We start from the raw sequence: 18,878 nt of genomic DNA, 5'->3' as shown, positions 1-18,878 counted from the left end.
CCAGCTCTTCCAAGACTATGCCACTTGTTGCCTGATCACAGATGGGTAACTGACTCTTGCACAAAGGCAGCCCAGAAGTTGGCCTGATGGTTTTCTTAGTCACCATTGCCACCTTCCAGTGCAACCTCTCCACAGATGGGCAGTGGGTATTATAGGCAAGGGAAGGCATTGCCTAGGTTCTAAGCATTTGTGGGCAGGACCCATCTTTTTTGTTCTGTGTTTGAACAGTGCATTGCACAACAGAGTCTTTGATCCATGGTTAAGGCTTCTAGGTGCTTTAATAATAATAAGAAGAATCTTGGTATATACAACTGAGAGAGTTTGTCTGTGTGTCTGTCTACTTCTCCGTTTGTTCAAGATCTCCTCTTAAACGGTAAGAGCTAGCATGACCGAATATGGTAGGCAGCTTCCTCTTACCATCATTTAAAAGCAAGGTCAGGGTTTGGGTGTGCCTGGAATGGGATTGCTTCTCATAAAACATACAGAAAAGAGCCAGAATCGCCAGGCAGGTGAAAGGGGGCTGGTGGGGGGAGGGGAGCACTTACCCAGCCCCAAACTTCCCACCCTCAGGAATCCTTTAGGGAGGGCAGGAGGGCTGAATCTCTCTGCCCCCCCCTCCCCCCAATTTGTATGGGAACATTGTTGGCTCGTCAGGGAGCGAGGGGAAAGTGCAGAGTTTGCTGCATTCCTCATTCTGGCTGGGAGGAGGGGATGGTGACAGTGCAGAGGAAAGTCAAATCTGGACTTGGCCTAGCCAGGGGACATGCACCTTTCCCCCAGCTGTGCCCACTGGAGCTGCAGCAGCCATGGAGAGGCGCTTCTCACCTGGCCCCACGCTGCTGCTCTGAGAGAGGGCTGGGGTCCTCTCTCCCTGGGGCAGCCTGCCTACTAAACACCCCACCCCACAGCAATGATTTAAATGAAGCACGGACATTTTCATTTTATTAAAAAAAATCACTAAGGACCTGAGTGACGCCGGGTAAATCTTCTAGTAATAAATAGGTAGGGACCTTCCAACGTCATGGTTGTGAAAAATGCATCACGGACCATGAAAAAAACCTTTCCCTGTGAAATCTGATGTCTCCTTGTTCCTCGGAGCACCCCACCAATGGGATTCCTAGCTCCGAGTGGGCAGGGGAAGGACAGGACTTGTCCATCTCCTGCAAACTGCTCTGGGGTGGGACGGGGGTGGGGTGGAGGAGGGGCAGACAGATCCACCTCTGGGCGCTTCCCTCTGCTGTCTGGGACTGGGCAGCAGCCTGAAGTTCTTGCAGCTGTGTGTGGGGTATGGGATGCAGCACTTTCTGCAGTTGTGCAGAGAGAGGGCAAGTCTTGTCCCTTCCTAAGCCAGCCAGGACTAGTGGCAAGGAGCCCCTTGCTGGGGTGTTTTCAGCAGCATGGGGGAGATCAGACCCATCTCAGCCTCCTAGAACTTCCTGCAGTTGCTGCCTTCAGAATACAGCTCTGAAGGCAGCACAGAAGTGAGGGTGCAACCCCATAACCTCCCTACCACATGTTTGTGACCGCCCCCACAATCTCCTTTTGGGTTGGACCCCACAGTTCCAATACTGCAACATTTCAGGTTTAAACAGCTGAAAACGTGAAATCTACTGATTCTTAAATCCTATGACCAGGAAATTGGCCATAACGGACTGTGAATTTGGGAGGGCCCTATAAATAGGACAGAGGAGATGTTTGCTCAAAATATGCCTGTAGAACGTCATACAATAGCATGAATAAATGAATCCCTTTTGAGTGTCTCCAGACCCTGATCTCTTGAAACTAGTCAAAGAGAACATGGACTTCTAACCACCTGCACCTACAAGGAAAATAAACTCTATGGGCATGTCTACTCTAGGAAACTATTTCAAAATAACTAAAATTGATTTAATAATTCCCAAAATAACAAAATTGCAATAGCATGTCCCCACTACGGGGAAGTCACGAAATTAGTCTGAGGCAGACTTCGTTAATGTGGATGTGTTACTTTGACCTAGAGCCCCAGGGAGCACTGGGGACTAATAAGTTTGAATTACTTTGGGGAGTCGTTATTTCGAAATAGCAGCACCGGAGTGTCCACACCACTGCTATTTCGAAATAACGATTTCAAAATTAATGTTATTCCTTGCAGAAACAGGAGTACAGAGTTTGAAAGAAGTGGCCCGTTATTTCAAAATAATGGGCTTGGTAGTGTGGATGCTCCACTTATTATTTCGACCTATGGGGGGGTTATTTAGAAATAAAGTTCTAGTGTTGATCAGGGCTAAGTATGCCCCAGAACTTTCATACATGGAGCAGAGAGAAGTAATCCCAAGGCATTCTGTTTTAATTGGCACTAGGGGACACTTCACAAAGAAAGTCCCAAAGTCACAAACCAAGATATAATACACGCATCTGCCATAGACATACGCCATGGCCATGAAGCCAATGCGGAAATGATCCCTTTCTACCTGAAATTGTTTCACTGATTCTTTAGAATACACACTCAATTTCTTTAAAATCGAGAGGAGGACATTACCCCGGTGTCAGTACCAGGTCTGTGTATCATTTATATTCCGTTTTCTTGTGCTTAAGTGTTGTATAGGGCTGGGATGGATTCAGGCTAGCTGACAAATTTTCCATGTAGACTTTTTTTCAATGGGAAATTGAATTTTTTTGATTAAACAAAATATTTTGGAGAGTGTCTGGTTTCCTTAAAAAAAGACAGAAAATAGAAAACTTGAAAATCCAGTGATTATGGCTAAAAACTGAAGATTGTTTATTTTGAGCTATTCCCCTCTCCCCATTTATATCAACATTTTTGTGGCATGCAGGCGGGGTGCATGGAATAAAATTATGATCTGCTGTAGAGTGTGTCTAACTCATGGAGAATTCACCATGTTCTAAATGCTGGGTTTTTTTCTCCCATAGAATCCTCTTGTTGAGAAAGCAAGACAGAAATTCAGTGAGAGACAGGCTGAAGGACTAATAGACTTAGATGCTTCCTGAGCCATGAAAGTCCCCCTTCTTAATCTCATTTTGATTTCCTTCTTTTGATATGCTAGACCTACTGGAGAGATTTCCAAGAAAAGCAACAGCCGTAAGACAGAATGTTGGGATGGTCAATCAGAAACGTTAAAAGAACTAATACGTCTGGTTGAGGTGAGGGATGGTGAAGGTGTAAAGAGGAGACACAATGGCAGGCTGCAAATATTTCAAAGGTTTCAAAGAGAGGAAGTTTTTTAAGTGCAATGCAGAAGCATGGTGTAGCTAGGTGTGAGGGAATGAAAAAGAAAAAGAGACAATCTACACTGAATTTTCACGTCAGAGATCTCTACAAGGCTGTGGAATTGCTTCTGAAGGGGAGCGGTTGACATTGCATTGCACAGGATATTGTAACATTACCTGGGGGATCAGTTCTGTGCTAGCCTAGAGATGGATGGCAAACTCTAACCGGGCTTTGGCACCTCTACCATCAGTGATGCTGAAGAAATGGCCAACGGAAACCTCTCTGCTGTGACCGAGTTTATTCTCTTGGGACTCACCGATCACCGAGAGTTGGAGGTCCCACTCTTTGTGGTGTTCCTAGTGATCTATCTTATCACCCTGACAGGAAATCTGGGGATGATCGTGCTAATCAGGAGTGATCCTCAACTTCACACCCCCATGTACTTCTTCCTCATTAATTTGTCCCTTGTTGATTTCTGCTACTCCTCGGTCATCACCCCCAAGTTGCTGGTGGGCTTCTTATCTGGGAACAAAGCCATTTCATTCAACAGCTGTGCAACCCAATTCTTTTTCTTTAGTTCCTCGGTGGGTATTGAGTGCCTCCTGCTGGCTGTGATGGCCTATGACAGGTATGTGGCCATCTGTAACCCGCTGCTCTATACCGTCATCATGTCCCACAGAGTCTGTGTCCTGCTGGTAGTCAGTTCCTTTCTAGCTGGGTTTGCCAACTCGATGATCCACACCATCTGTATGTTTCAGTTGCCCTTCTGCAACTCCAATATCATCAACCACTTTTTCTGTGATGTCCCTCCTCTGCTGAAGCTCTCCTGCGCCGACACCTTCGTCAACGAGGTGGTGATCTTTGCCTTCGCCAGCTTAATTGAAATCAGCTGCCTCCTCACCGTCCTCATCTCCTACCTGCACATCCTCTCTGCCATCCTGCGGATACGCTCTGCCGAGGGCAGGCGCAAGGCCTTCTCCACCTGCGCCTCCCACCTGACGGCCGTCTCCATCTTCTTTGGGACTACGCTCTTCATGTATCTGCGGCCCAGCTCCAGCTCCTCCATGGGCCAAGACAAAGTGGTCTCCGTGTTGTACACGATGGTGATCCCCATGCTGAACCCCCTCATCTACAGCTTGCGGAACAAGGAGGTGAAGGCTGCCCTGAGGAGAGGGCTTGGGAGGAAAATCTTCAGTTAGGGAAAGACCGAAACATCTTTCCCCCAGGACAGGAGCATCGGGACTGAGGCAAGTTAGTTATCTGCTGTATTGGCAGAGAGGGGAGGTGGACACTGTTGCTCAGGGTAGTTTGTCTATTTAGCGCCTGTTTACATTAGAAGGATACACACCACAGATGAGGTGATGTATGCTGTATGACATATGATGCTGCTGAAAGATTCTTCATCTCCCCCCACCCACAGAGTTTGTGTGTGTATGTAGGTGTAGCTGGGTGGTGGGTTGTAAGTATGCTGTTTTGTTTGCACATGTAGTATTTATCAGGTTTATAATGCTGCGGGTATGTGCGTTAGTGTGTGTCTTTGGCGTGTGTGTTTCTAAGGTGACCGGTTCTGTGTGTGGAGTCTGGTGATGGCCTTTGCATGGTTGTGCCTATGGGGATACATTTTTGGGAATACATAACAAAGTAGCCAGGTGTGTTTATGGTGTGTTGTTCCTATTGCTGTATATCATGTGAGGGGAGCTGTTGTGTGTTTCCATGACTGTGACTGTGTACGTGTAGCCTACACACCTACTGGGTGTGGTATACTGTCCCCTGTAGTGACAGTTAGACCACTTACAGAGAGAGTTTGCTCTACTGACTTAGCTGAGAGCCATCTGGCTTTTAGCTAATGCTGTAGTGGCTCATGCACTAAGTTCCAGAGGTCCCAAGTTCAATTCCACCTGTTGGTGTTACAAGTGCATAGCTGAATAAATGCGTCTTTATCTCAGTAGGTCTATATCAGCAATGCAGGCAATGCAATGGGCCACATGAGGGACCTTCCTTCATTTCAAGGGGCTGCAAGATTGTTGTAACCAAGACGGCCTCCCAGGATAGGGCTGTTTTGCTCACTGCCCTCTCATACCTAGAATTTGCCGGGGGTGCCGATTGAACCGTAGCTGCACTTTGATTGGCTGCAGAGGAAGCACATGGTTGTCACGATCAATATTGTGTGCAATCAGCACACACCTCACTTCACCTGCCCTGGCTTTATGTGGGCGTCACTTTAGTAACACCAGTAGGGAAAAAACTACACAGACAGCGATATCTGGTAACCCTGCATGTGGGCAACGGAAAACAAAATGCCTTGTGAGCTAAACCTAGAACCTTGATGGGTCACATGTTGCCCACCATGATAGACGTAATGAGTTGGATGTGAACAGATGTGTGTTTATGTACACAAGTGTGCGTCTGCAGAGGAGGGTCTCTGGATATGTGTGTGTTTGTGTCTAATCATGGATGTCATGTGTGAGGAGTGTTGTGATAGCTTGTGTCTTTGTGAATATGTGTATGTCTCCATGAGTGTATTTGGATGTGCGTAGGAGCTATGGCACATTTCGGACAGTGTTCGTTTCTGAGGGTGCGTCTACACAGCACCCTTACTTCAAAATAAGCTACACAATTTGCACTATGCAAATTGCGTAGCTTATTTCGAAGTTATTTCAAAATGGCATATTTTGAGATTTGGCTCTGTCTACACAGCACCAAATTTTGAAATAAGGCGCTATTCTGAAATGTCCCTTAACCCTTGTGCGATGCGGTTTACTGGGATGTCGGAATAGTGAGCCTGTTATTTTCCGATATAATGGGCTTGCTCTTAAGATGCAGAATCGCTTTTTTGGGATACAGGAGGTATCCCAAAATAGATCCGCTGTGTAGACTTAGCCACAGTGTGTATGTACTGAGTTGTGTGTACGGGGATTTGATGCGGTCTCCTTTTCCTCTGCCATGGTATTAATCCCGTTTCCTGTTCAGTGGCATTAAGAGCTCTGGTCACTCACTCTAACCCGCAGCTGGGTGGGTCTAATGGCTGCTGTGGCCTTCCTTGCACCCCATACACTGTTGTTTCATCTACAAACATGAAGGCTCAGAAGCTAGTTGAGCTTTCACTGCTGCTTAAAGATTCCTTAATGATGGCTCCCAAAATACAAGGCCCCTGGAGCACCTTCAGCTGCCACTTTCAAAATCAGACAGAAGATGGTATAGGTTGAACCTCTCTAGTCTGGCACCTCAGGAACTGACTAGTGCCAAACCAGAGAATTTGCTCAACCATGGTAGGTCAATATTGTCTAGCAGCATCACCAACACTTCCACTGCTTGCTGGGCTCTGAGAAGACATTTAGGGGTAAATTAGAGCTAAATAACAGCACAGAACACAGAGCCAGGACTGTGGGAAACTTGGCCACACCCATAAGAAGTGGCTATTGGGCTCAGTAAAATCATGCCGGACCATGGATGTTGATGGATCAGAGAGTGCTGGATCAGAGAAGTTCAACCTGTATTTATTTCATTTTGTTGTTAAATGATGCTGATTTTAATACTTAGAATTGATGCCCTGGATTCTGTAATGTGGGTGGGGTTCTGTGGACTGCAGGAAGTCAGACCAATGATCAGACCAACTCTTCTGACCTTAATGTCTATGAGTCTGTATCTGCAGAGCAAGGTTGCTGTGAAAAATAATTTGAGCGGTGACATGTACAGACACTGAGATGGGGCTGCTCTGTTCTGCTGCCCACCAAAGTCCATGGAAAGATTCCTATTAGCTTCAGTGAGTACTGTCTGAAGCCAGTGGGGAGCAGCTACAGGGCATTCCTGATTATATAAAGGTCTTGGAGCAAACCAAAACCTTCGGTGGAAACCAGGATTCTAGTTAATCGAGAGAGGGTGACACTTTGTTCTCAGCTTTAGGAAACGCCAACTAGGTATTCGCTGTTTAGTTATAAAGCATGGTTCTTCCCCCAAAATGGATCCTATTTATTTTAATTATTTGCAAATGTACCTGTCGTTGCTTGGGTCATTGAGGAGGGGCTCCATGCAGGGGATGGGTAGTGCAGGAGCCAGAGCAAGGGGTGGGAAATTCAGGTCAGGGGATGAGGTGTGGGGTGGCTCAGGGAAGGGGGTTGGGAGGTGAGGTTGGCATAGGGCGGAGGATGGGGGGTACAAAGGTCAGGGCAGGGGTAGAGGGCTCAGGGCAGGGAGTTGGGTGTGTGTGGGATCTCAGGTCAGGAGTTTGGTGTGGAGGGGGGCTCAGGACAAGGGGGTGGGAGATGCAGGAGGCAGGGAAGGAGTTGGGGGACTCAGGGCAGGAGGTTGGGTGTGTGGGAGGATTCAGGGCAGGGGGTTGCAGGAACAAGGACAGGTGTTTGGGGGTGGGAAGGCAGGAGGGAACCCTCAGGCCCCCTTAGGAATCATGTGAGGGGGGAGGGGAAAGGCAGGTGGGAATTCCCTGGCTTCCTTAGGAGCTGCACAGGGCAGGAAGGAATTCCCCCAACCTCCTTAACAGCCCTGTGGTGGGGAGGGAAGCCCCAGGCTCCCTGCAGGACATGCATGGTGGGGGGAGTGAGGGAATCCCTAGGGATCCTCAGTTGCATAGGAACCAACAGTTTGTAAGGATGACCTGCGCTGTCAGGTCTGGGGGCCAGCACGGGAGGGAGGAACCCTACCCAGTACCAGCATGGGAACCTTATCAGTGGATAGTGGCTGGGCTAGCAACATTCAGAGCCCCTCCCCCAGGCGACCATTCTCTTACTGGTGCATACGCAGCCGGAGGTCACTCTGCAATATGACTGTCTCCTATGCTTGCTGCCCCTAGTGGTCATTATGCAGTATAATGGCCCTTTGATCAGCCCCCTCCCTTTCCAAGAGCTGGAAAACAATCCCATTCCAGGCACTTCCTGTTTGCCTGGCACAACCAAACACTGGCCTGGCTTTAAGTTAGGAGAAGAGGAAGCTACCTACCAAATCTGGTGTTGAACTGCTGTGTATTGACCACGTCTACCTGCCATTGCACATCCACCTCTAAAACAATGGTCTTGTTTCTTTCCAAATGTATTCAAGCCGGTTTGTGTGAAGTGTGTAAGAGCCCTGGACTGAAAGCCAATCTGTCACTTGTCTTCTGATCCAAGTTTGACTATGTTTTCTGGCCACTTGCAAAAGAAGATTCAATGCTATGGAACGCCCAGTGTCTCTGGGGGATATAATATATTTTCTTTAATAGTGCCACCTATGTAGACATGACTGTTGTGTTAGTTGTAGCAAATTTACTAAGTATGGAAAGGACACATTCACAAAGACCAATTTAAAAAAGAAGTTTTATTAATCACCTGGTTTAACAGCACCATTTTACAGCTGCCTGTGGAGAATGGAAGCCATGAACAGAGCTGCTCCCAAGGGCACCCTGTGTCCTCCATTTTGGTGCCCATCTCTTTGGCTTCCCCTCACACATACACTTGACAATTACACAATAAAACAAGATTCATAGTGTCCCTGCTGAGCTCTCATTGCACTTCACTGACTGACTGACAAGCCCCCCCACAACACATACCCATGAAAGCATAAACGACAACATCCTGGGAGGTTTAAGGTCTCAGAAAGTCTGGAAGGTTCCATGAGATTCTATAAAGGTCCAGAACATTCTAGAAGGCTAATGAAAAATGAATCCACATCGAGAACACCTCAGACATTTCACTTCAAACTTTCTATTTTCCCTGTTGTTGCTCACCACAAAAACAGCGCTCCTAGCCCACCCCACTCCAGGAGGTTGCCTCTGTCACTTGCACCTAACATCCAGCCCTGGCCATGACTCCTGCCATGACTCCTACATGTGCTGGAGGAAGAACTGGAAAGAAGAGCAGCATGGCTCAGAGGCTGGAAGAGAGATCTGGAGGATCTGTGTGAAATGACCAACTTGTGATGGTCCAAGTTAACATTGCATGTCTGAAATTAGCAAACTACAGCCGGTTATTCCAGTGTAGGGAATATTGAATAGAACTAGAACATGAAAGTGGGAGAACTGTGGGCCAATCCAGAGAAGCATCACCTTCAATTCCTTTGTATTCCGTTACTCTCGGGGGCAAAGGTTCTGTGTACTTCACACCTTATCATCTGTTCCAAATGCATACGCCATTTCAGTATGCAGCTCTGGTCTCCCATTTTCAAGAAAGTTGAATTCACACTAGAATAGCTATAGAGGCCTTGGTCTACACTAGGACATTATTTTCAAATTAATAAGCGAAATGTCCACACTACCAACCCATTATTTCAAAATAAGGGGCTGGTTATTTTGAAATAATAACTCCTGCTGTCTTTTGGGAATAATGCTAATTTCAAAATAGGCGTAGTGTGGACGCTCCGCTGCTGGTATTTTGAAATAACTGCTCCTCAGAGTAATTTGAAGTAATTACTCCTCCGTGCTTCCTGGGGCTCTAATTGAGGTAGCCCATCCATAATAAGGGTGCGTCTACACTGTACCGTAGCTCGAAATAAGATACGCAATTTGAGCTATGCAAATTGAGTATCTTATTTCAATCTTACACAGTGCCAAATTTTGAAATAACCCGCTATTCCGAAATGTTTCTTACTCCTCATGGAATGAGGTTTACAAGGATGTCAGAATAGCGAGCTTGTTATATTTTGAAATAATGGGCTCACTGTGAAGACGCGGGATAGCTATTTTGGGATACTCCGGTATCCTGAAATAGCATTGCAGTGTAGACGTAACCTAACAGAGCCTGCCTCGGTCTAATTTCGAGGGTTCCCTGTAGTGGGGACATGCAATTTCAATATTATTATTTTGGAAGTTATTATTTGGAATTTAGTTATTTCAGAATAATTTCCTAGTGTAGAGATGCCCAAGTAGGGCTATTTGGATGATCAGAAAAATAGACTAAAAGAGCTTGCTTTGTGTAGCCTAGACAAATGAAGGCTGAGAAGGGAATCTAATGGCTTTCTGTAAATACATCAAGGAAGTAAACAGGAAGGAACGAAAAGAGCTACTGGACAATGTCAGCACAAGCACAATGGGAGATAATTTGACACTGATTACATTTGGGCTGGATAGTAGATGGTTTCTAAGCATCAGAGGCGGGGCACAGTCTCCTATTGTTATGATGGGCCAAACAACTAATTGTAACATTGAGCCTGATGCATTTATAAATAGGATATTATGACAGAAGGACGTGCTGGACTCTCGATGAGCCCCTCCTTTGAATGTGCCCCTCCTTTGTTCTATGTAGTGCTGGAGAGGGCCAGTGTGCAATGGGACAGCTGGGTATGTGTGGATGGAAGTTAGGTAATGCACGAAGGCAATTGTACGGTGAGTTACGGGGTTAGCACTTAGAAGTATCTTGTTACATGGAGCAGGTGGGCGCCTACTGTGTGATCGGGTCAAGACAAGAATAAAGTAGTTGGCATTCGCCAACCTCCCCCAAAGGCCCCGTGTTATGACCAAGGAGTTTGGACATGGCCCAAAGGAGGTAACTGCATATCTTGTGGCACTTTGGAGAGTGAGCAGCAAAAATAGGTTGGACCTCCTTGGTCCAGCACCCTCAGGACCTGGTCCGGGATGAGGGATTTTTCCAGACCGGGGGAGGTCATTTCTGGACCCCCTGCTGCCGGCGCCTACTGTCCTGTCCCTCACGGGCTTCCTGTCCCCCACTCACTGCTCAGCTGAGTCGTGCACCAGCTCCTGCCTCCACCCCCACAGCCCAGCTAAGCCATACCGTGTCACCCCCCTGCATAGCGCCAGGCTCCTACCCTGCCCCCCAACCTCTGCCGCAGGCCAGGACTCTCTGATCCTGGAACATCTGTGGTCATGCCAGACCACAGGCCTGGGATGGAAGTTTCCATTTCTGCTTTACCCATCTTAGCATAGCCTGGGACCCTGCAAGCCCAAAGAGCAGCTGGGCTTTATCAGCTTTAAGCCATGCCATAATCTGGGAAACTACTGAGCAGTAAACAAGTTTGACCTCGGTATCAGCTCATGAAAGTGATAAGAATGGTGTTGAGCCAGGTTTGTGCACACTCGGTAAAAAACTGGGCTACGTCTAGACTGGCATGATTTTCCACAAATGCTTTTAACGGAAAAGTTGTCCGTTAAAAGCTTTTGTGGAAAAGAGTGTCTACATTGGCATGAATGATTTCCCGCAAAAGCACTTTTTGTGGAAAAGTGTCCGTGCCAATCTAGATGCGCTTTTGCACAAAAAAGCCCCGATCACCATTTTTGCGATTGGGGCTTTTTTGCGGAAAACAAATCTGAGCTGTCTACACTGGCCCTTTTGCGCAAAATCTTTGCGCTAAAGGACTTTTGCCCAAACGGGAGCAGCATAGTATTTCCGCAAGAAGCACTGATTTCAGACAGTAGGAAGTCAGCATTCTTGTGGAAATTCAAGCGGCCAGTGTAGACAGCTGCTTTTGCGGAAAAACTTGCCAGTCTAGATGCAGCCCTGTAGTATAAGATCACTGGGCATCCTGCCTCTCTGTAAGTCTCAACAGGGACTTAGACCTTGAAGGGTGCCCTGGGTTCCCCAGCTGGAGCCACGTTCACTGCGGCCTGGTGTGAGGTGACCGGAATGGGACTCCCTGAAGGACTGAAGGGGCATAAGCATTTCCGAGTGCCTGTTACTCTTTTATGCATTGCTCTGCCTATGCTTATTGGCATATTACTTTGCAGTAGCTGTGTAACCCTCTGGCAGTATTAAGCCTGTAATAGTAGTGACGTAGTGGGATTAATAAAAGCAACTATCCCTAATCGATTCTGTCCTGAAGCGAATCTACAACCCTACTGGGCCCTGCCCCTGTGAGTTGTTAGGCTGAGTGCATGCTTCCCAGAACAATGAAGACATGGAGAAGAGGTGACCGGACAGCAGAGTTCCTTTTTATTATCCTTTTCATGCTGATGTTGGATTATTTGTATGAGGGCACCTAGAGCCTTGTGTAGGTGCTTGAACAATTATTATTTCAGTCCAAATGCGCACATGGTCTGCCCGACCCCCAGCTGGGCGAAGTGACCAGATGGCAGGGCTGAGTCCATTAGCTCTCTCGGGCCGTTCAGATACCGTTGGCTCAGCCTCCTCCTGCAGTCAACACGGAACCTCTCCCCGAACTCCAGCAGAGCCTGAGCCCTCTGCTTCCTCGCTCCTCGCAGCGCGCAACCTGTGTTGTACACACACCGGATACATTGCACAGGCACTACCACAACTGTCCGTTCTTCACGAGGCTGAGATCTACATGCATCTATAGAAATATAATGAAGCCTATCCACACTCCCCTTTCCCGTTTGCCTCACCAGCCTAGGGCTTTGTTTGGGCTGGTGTCAAGGTCATCTACAGTCATCCAGAGTCCTTCTGGGACAGTGCACGGCTTTTGTTCCCAAACACGGACCCATCTCCCCCAGCTTGGCTACTCTGACCTTGGCCAATCTGTCTCCTTCCTGTTTCCTGCCCAGACTTCCTGTGTGTCTCTCTCTGACCCTTCCCCCACTGAGTCCTTTTCAACCTGCCACTTGGTCTCTTTGTCCTGCTTAGGGAATTTCTCACTTGCCATGTCCCCCTCAGAGCAAGAGGAGGAAATGTCTCCTCCATTTCCCTGCCCCTTGAGGATTCTCACACATGGCACCTTTCAGCCACACCTCTGCACCTCCAGCCAGATTTCTGACTATCCACTTTACCCCAAGCAAACCAGCTGATCTGAAGTGATGGGTGCTGAGTTCTAAGGGCCACCAACAATTCTCCCTGCTCTGCAAGGGACATGTTTAAATGCCTTGTCAAGAACAGTGGACACGTTCCAGATGCAGCAGTTTTCATGGTAATAACTTCATAAGAGCAACCAAAATTCATAAGCTGCACTCAGATTCCCGAAATCATCACATGCCATGTAGACCTCACTAGAGCCCTAGCCATAAGAGCAGACCCGTCATTGGCAAAATAACATGCAAGAAACCAACAGTATTCCCTGCTTGTGCAATCCCTCAGGGGAGATACAAACCCACAAGCCCACTGCTAGGTTTGTGTTTCTATTGCGGGTGCACAGTCACACATGCCTTGGTGCACATAAAAAATTATTCTGCACATGGATGGAAAAGATTAGAGGGAACAATGCCAGCTGACACCAGATAAAGACATTCTTGACAGGAGAAGATGGTACAAAACCACACCGATCTCTCAAGTAGCTACATAAACAAATTACTAAGTGAAACGGGTTGCACCCACGAAAGTTCATGATACCATCTACATGTCTTGTTAGTCTTTAAGGTGCTACTACACTCTTTGTTGTTTCTTAAGTTTTTACTAAGAGATTGTTTGGGAACACACCAAACCTGCCTACGATCCGGGTGGGATGACAGGACAATGGGTAAGGATGTTTTGGTAGAACTAGAGGGTACAGGAAGAACGGTGGTAACTGACAAAGTCTGGAGTGTAACACGTAACTTGTCTAAAACAAGAGAAGACACAGGAGTTGCATCTGTGTTCAGCCAAGGGGACAGCACCTGGTGAGCTGACTGAGCTGGTAACTTGTCTTAATGTATCTGTGGCTCCTATGGAGAGCTAGTTCTGTGCTTTGTGCCAAGTGCCTTCACCAGTGACCTGAGCATATGGAATAACTAGCAGGTTTACCTGGTGTTGCTTGGGTCCTTAACTCTAGTAAGGGCTGGGGGTTATTTTGGAAAATAAAGGGAAAATGTACATGCTTTATTGAAATGATCACACTTTTCAAAAATACAGTGCTATTTTGATGAAGTTCATTTTTATTTTGGAGATCTTAAAAAGGGGAGTGATGAATTTTTCTGTTTAATTTTTTTAAACACATTTTTGAAAATAGGAATTCCATCAAGTGTAGTTTTTTCTTCATCCCCCTAAACTCTTATCATTTGCTAAGTTTTAACAAAAAGTGCCATAGTCAATTTGGTTTCCAATAACATTTTCTTCTAGTCTTCAAACCTAAAGCGTTGATTTAGCTGTGTCAAAACAGAGCACTATGCCAGATTTCTCTGTTTGCTTCTCAGTAGACCTTGACACAAAGGGTGTGTCTAGACTACATGCCTCCTTCGACGGAGGCATGTAGATTAGCCAGATCAGAAGAGGGAAATGAAGCCGCGATTAAAATAATCGCGGCTTCATTTAAATTTAAATGGCTGCCCCGATCTGCCGATCAGCTGTTTGTCGGCAGATCGGGGGAGTCTGGACGCGATGCCCCGACAAAGAAGCCTTTCTTCATCGACACAGGTAAACCTGGTTTCACGAGGCTTACCTGTGTCGATGAAGAAAGGCTTCTTTGTCGGGGCATCGCGTCCAGACTCCCCCGATCTGCCGACAAACAGCTGATCGGCAGATCGGGGCAGCCATTTAAATTTAAATGAAGCCGCGATTATTTTAATCGCGGCTTCATTTCCCTCTTCCGATCTGGCTAATCTACATGGCTCCGTCGAAGGAGGCATGTAGTCTAGACACACCCATAGAGATAAATCTTATTCCAGGTTCATCCTATTTTGCTGACTCATCTTGGATCAGTCTCTTTTAACATTCTCTCAGTTATGTCAGTTTTGAGGACTGTATTAACTTCGGCGATTCTGTCTCTTTTCTGTCTGATTTTCTGAGATGCGGTCCCATTCCAGGCACATCCTGTTTTCCTGGCACAAGCAACCCTCACCTTGCTTTAAGTTAGGACAAAAGGAAGCTGCCTACTGAAATTGGTGGGCCTAACTCTTACCATTTAGAAGGCGTTCTTGAACAGACAGACAAGCTCTCCAAAATATATAGTAGATTAAAATCTGCTGAGTTAACATGTTGCACTGTGCACTCATGCGCCTGACACTGGTGCTCAAAGAACAGCAGCGCTAGCACCAGTAAGAGCACTGAAGCATCAGCCACATTGCTCAGCCCTTGCAACACAAAGTCCTTGTTCTAACTTGACAGCAAGAGCAGTGAGAAAAGATGGACTACTGCGTAAAATTGGCTTATCAAATGATGAAAATAAAGAGAACGTGCTTCCTATTGTCCATCAGTTTTTGTTGGCTAACCACCTATTAGCTGGTGAATTGATTTAATTTAAAACGCCAACACTTTTTATACATGACCTTCCTCAGGGCGTCCTTCACCTCCCTGTTCCTCAAGCTGTAGATGAGGGGGTTCAGCATGGGGATCACCACCGTGTAGAACACGGAGGCCACTTTGTCCGTATCTAGTGAGTGGTTGGAGCTGGGTTGCAAATACATGTAGATCAATGTCCCGTAGAAGATGGTGACGGCCGTTATGTGGGAAGCGCAGGTGGAGAAGGCCTTGTGCCTCCCCTCGGCGGAGCGGATCCGCAGGATGGTGGAGAAGATAAACAGATAGGAGATCAGGACGATCAGGGAGGAGGCAATCATATCGAAGCCAGCAAAGGCGAAGATCAACACCTGTTTGAGATAGGTATTAGAGCAGGAGAGCGCCAGCAAGGGCATATCGTCGCAGTAGAAATGGTTGATCATATTGGAGGAACAAAAGGATAAACGGAAGGTAAGAATGGTGTGGAACAGGGCAACACAGAAGCTGTATATGTAGGGTCCAGCAACCAGCTGGACACAGACCTTCTGGGACATGATGACCTTGTAAAGCAGCGGGTTACAGATGGCCACGTAACGGTCATATGCCATCCCAGCCAGGAGGAAACACTCCGTGATCATAAATGTCAGGAAGCAGCCCAGCTGTGTGGCGCAGGCATAGTAAGAAATTGTTTTACTCTCTGCTAAGAAGTTCACCAGCATTTTGGGGGTGACGGTGGAGGAATAACAGAGATCCACAAAAGCCAAATGGCTAAGGAAAAAGTACATGGGGGTGTGAAGTCGATGGTCAACAATGATTAAGATGATCATCCCGATATTGCCTATCAGGGTGACAACATAGATCACTAGGAACAACAAGAAAAGCGGGACTTGGAGCTCTGGGTGATCTGTGATTCCTATCAGAATGAACTCCGTCACCCCGGTGAGATTGTCATTGGCCATTGTCTCTTTCTAACCTGTTTGGGTTAGAAGACTCACAACGCTAATTGGACGTGAGGTTGCTAATCAAAAAGGCTGTTCTGTCATCTTCACCTTTAAGAATCAATAGAATTTCCTGGGGTTTAAACCTACAAATGGTCATCAATTTCCTAGGATGCAAGTGCATAATTAACCCTTTAGATGCCCATTCTCAGGTGCTGCAGGATACAATATTGGGGACTCATCTTTGGGGCACACACCATGTTGCTGCCACATTACTTTTGCCACCTAAAATGTGAATAAAGAAATATGATCATGCAACAAATAATTGTGTAAATTGATAACAGGTTCTTTCACTTTTAAGGTAACATAGGGGGCTTAGTGGGCACTTGTTTATGTATACTAGAATTATAATGACTATCTAGACCATTTTTCCTTTGTCCTTGGTATTTTTTTCAGTTCAGCAGCTGCAAAAAATGAGCAATAGATGACTAAGGATACTGGTTTATATTTAAATACATGGAAAATACACCAAAACACATTGCCATAACCTACAACTAAAGGGTGAACCTCTCTAGTCCAACACCCTCGGGACTTGTCAGGTGCCAAACCAGAAAATTTGCCGGACTATGGGAGGTCAATATTGTCTAGCAGCATTATCAAAACTTCTACTGCTTGCTGGGCTCTTAAAATACATTTAGAGATAAATTAGAGTTAACCAAGAACACAGAACATTGACTGCCTTGGTTGTTAACAAACTTTATCGGACTGCAGGGAATTTGGTCACACCTATGATAAGTGGGCATCCAGGTAACTAAAATCATTCTGGACCATGGATGTTGCCAGACTAGAGAGGTTCAACCTATACTTGAGACTGTCTTGATATGCTGATGAAAGGCATCAGTGTGGCCCTGCCTGTCTAGTATAATAATATCGTGCCTTGTAAAGGCATCTTCATGTATTTTCCTGCATTGAACCTTTTAAAATAAAGTTTTCACTGTAAGCCTTCGTATTCCCATGGTTTTGTCCTCTGCTTCCTTTTTCAGATAATTCTTCAATTCTCAGCTTCTTCACTGGGTTTTGGGAGCTGATATCAAACCATGATCATGCCAACACAGGCTGAGCTAAACTGTGACCACTGCTTACAATGCCGACCATAATCACTTAGGCTATGTCTACACTGGCATGATTTTCCGAAAATGCTTTTAACGGAAAAGTTTTCCGTTAAAAGCATTTTCGGAAAAGAACATCTAGATTGGCAGGATGCTTTTCTGCAAAAGCACTTTTTGCGGAAAAGCATCTGTGGCCAATCTAGATGCAGTTTTCTGCAAAAAAGCCCCGATCGCCATTTTCGCGATCGGAGCTTTTTTGTGGAAAACAGTACTATGCTGTCTACACTGGCCCTTTTGCGCAAAAGTCTTTTGGAAAAAGACATTTGCCCAAACGGGAGCAGCACAGTATTTCCTCAAGAACACTGACGATCTTACATGAGATCGTCAGTGTTCTTGTGGAAATTCAAGCGGCCAGTGTAGACAGCTGGCAAGCTTTTCCGCAAAATCACATGATTTTGCAGAAAAACTTGCCAGTCTAGACACAGCCTTATTGTTTCCTTGTGTTTTTCTCTTTTATCTGTCTGTATCTACCAATTGTAACTCATCTTATAGTTACACTATAAAATCTTTGGGTCAGAGATGATCCATGGTAACAGACATAAACCCATAGGGGAACATTTTAACCTGCCTGGGCACTTATTAATGGATTTAAAAGTAGCCATTCTTCCACAAAGGAATTTCACCACCCTATTACAGAGAGCGAATGCAGAATTGGAATTCATCTGCAAAATTTGACGCTGTTACCCTCAGCTTGAATAAAGACATCAACTGGTGAATGCACAACAAAGCCAATTTGCCCTGCCTTTGACATCCACATATCAAAAGTTATGAATGGGATACATCAAGCCTCCTTAATTAGCTTCATTAACGTAGGTCCTACAATGGACAGGTAACTGCTTTTTCTGTTTTATATATCTTGTATTCAGTTATTTCCACTCCAGCTCATCTGATGAAGTGGATCTTATCCATGAAAGCTCATAATCAAACACTGGAATAAATTGCCCAGGAAGGTTGTGGAATCTCCATCTCTGGAGATATTTAAGAGTAGGTTAGATAAATGTCTATCAGGGATGGTCTAGACAGTATTTGGTCCTGGCATGGGGGTTGGGGACTGCACTCGATGACCTCTTGAGGTCCCTTCCAGTCCTAGTATCATATGATCTATGATTCTCTAATCCTATTTATTTTTGTTCATCTCAAAGGTGCCACAGGACTGTTTGTTGTTTTTAATGTTACACGCTGGGACGGCGACTTCTCTGAGACTTTCTTTTGTCTACTTGCTTAATAGCTTACACCTGATCCAGGACTAGGTATGCTTATGCAAATAATACCGAATGAGGGAACGAAGAGAGAGAAAAGGGGACGGTCTGCTGAAGTCCCTTCAGGATCAAAGTCATTAGGGTTACTCTTTGTAACTGCACATTTTTAATAATCTCCACAATTTTGCTACTGTGAAACACACGCCATCTATTAAACCTGTATTCTGCACATTAAGTGACAAGTATTATCATTATTTAAATCAGGCATTTCTAATTATTAGCAAAGAAATTTCCATCTCCCAGAGCCTGTACTGGCAATTTATATTTGGCTTATTTAAGTCTTTGGA

The 18,878-nt window shown here is 45.9% G+C and overlaps 2 protein-coding genes across 2 annotated transcripts; one reads left to right on the top strand and one right to left on the bottom strand.

Moving 5' to 3' along the window:
• The first annotated feature begins 3,284 nt into the window (after nucleotides 1–3,284).
• On the top strand, nucleotides 3,285–4,536 carry LOC102463226 (olfactory receptor 5AP2-like). Its single transcript, XM_025181605.2, has one exon. It carries the CDS (start codon nucleotides 3,472–3,474, stop codon nucleotides 4,405–4,407), a length of 936 nt encoding a protein of 311 aa, XP_025037390.2. The 5' UTR covers nucleotides 3,285–3,471; the 3' UTR covers nucleotides 4,408–4,536.
• Nucleotides 4,537–15,224: 10,688 nt separating this feature from the next.
• On the bottom strand, nucleotides 15,225–16,184 carry LOC102447909 (olfactory receptor 8U3-like). The gene has a single exon (XM_075928808.1). The coding sequence runs from the start codon at nucleotides 16,182–16,184 to the stop codon at nucleotides 15,225–15,227; it is 960 nt and encodes a 319-aa protein (XP_075784923.1).
• Between the last annotated feature and the right edge of the window lie 2,694 nt (nucleotides 16,185–18,878).

Source organism: Pelodiscus sinensis, chromosome 4 (genome assembly GCF_049634645.1).
Source record: "Pelodiscus sinensis isolate JC-2024 chromosome 4, ASM4963464v1, whole genome shotgun sequence".
Lineage (NCBI taxonomy): Eukaryota > Metazoa > Chordata > Testudines > Trionychidae > Pelodiscus > Pelodiscus sinensis.
Note: the sequence above shows the minus strand (reverse complement) of the source record. Positions and strands in the feature narration are given on the sequence as shown.

Bases quoted from the DNA above. Each gene is read 5' to 3' on its own strand.
- LOC102463226 (XM_025181605.2), top strand. From the start codon at position 3,472: ATGGCCAACGGAAACCTCTCTGCTGTGACCGAGTTTATTCTCTTGGGA.
- LOC102447909 (XM_075928808.1), bottom strand. From the start codon at position 16,184: ATGGCCAATGACAATCTCACCGGGGTGACGGAGTTCATTCTGATAGGA.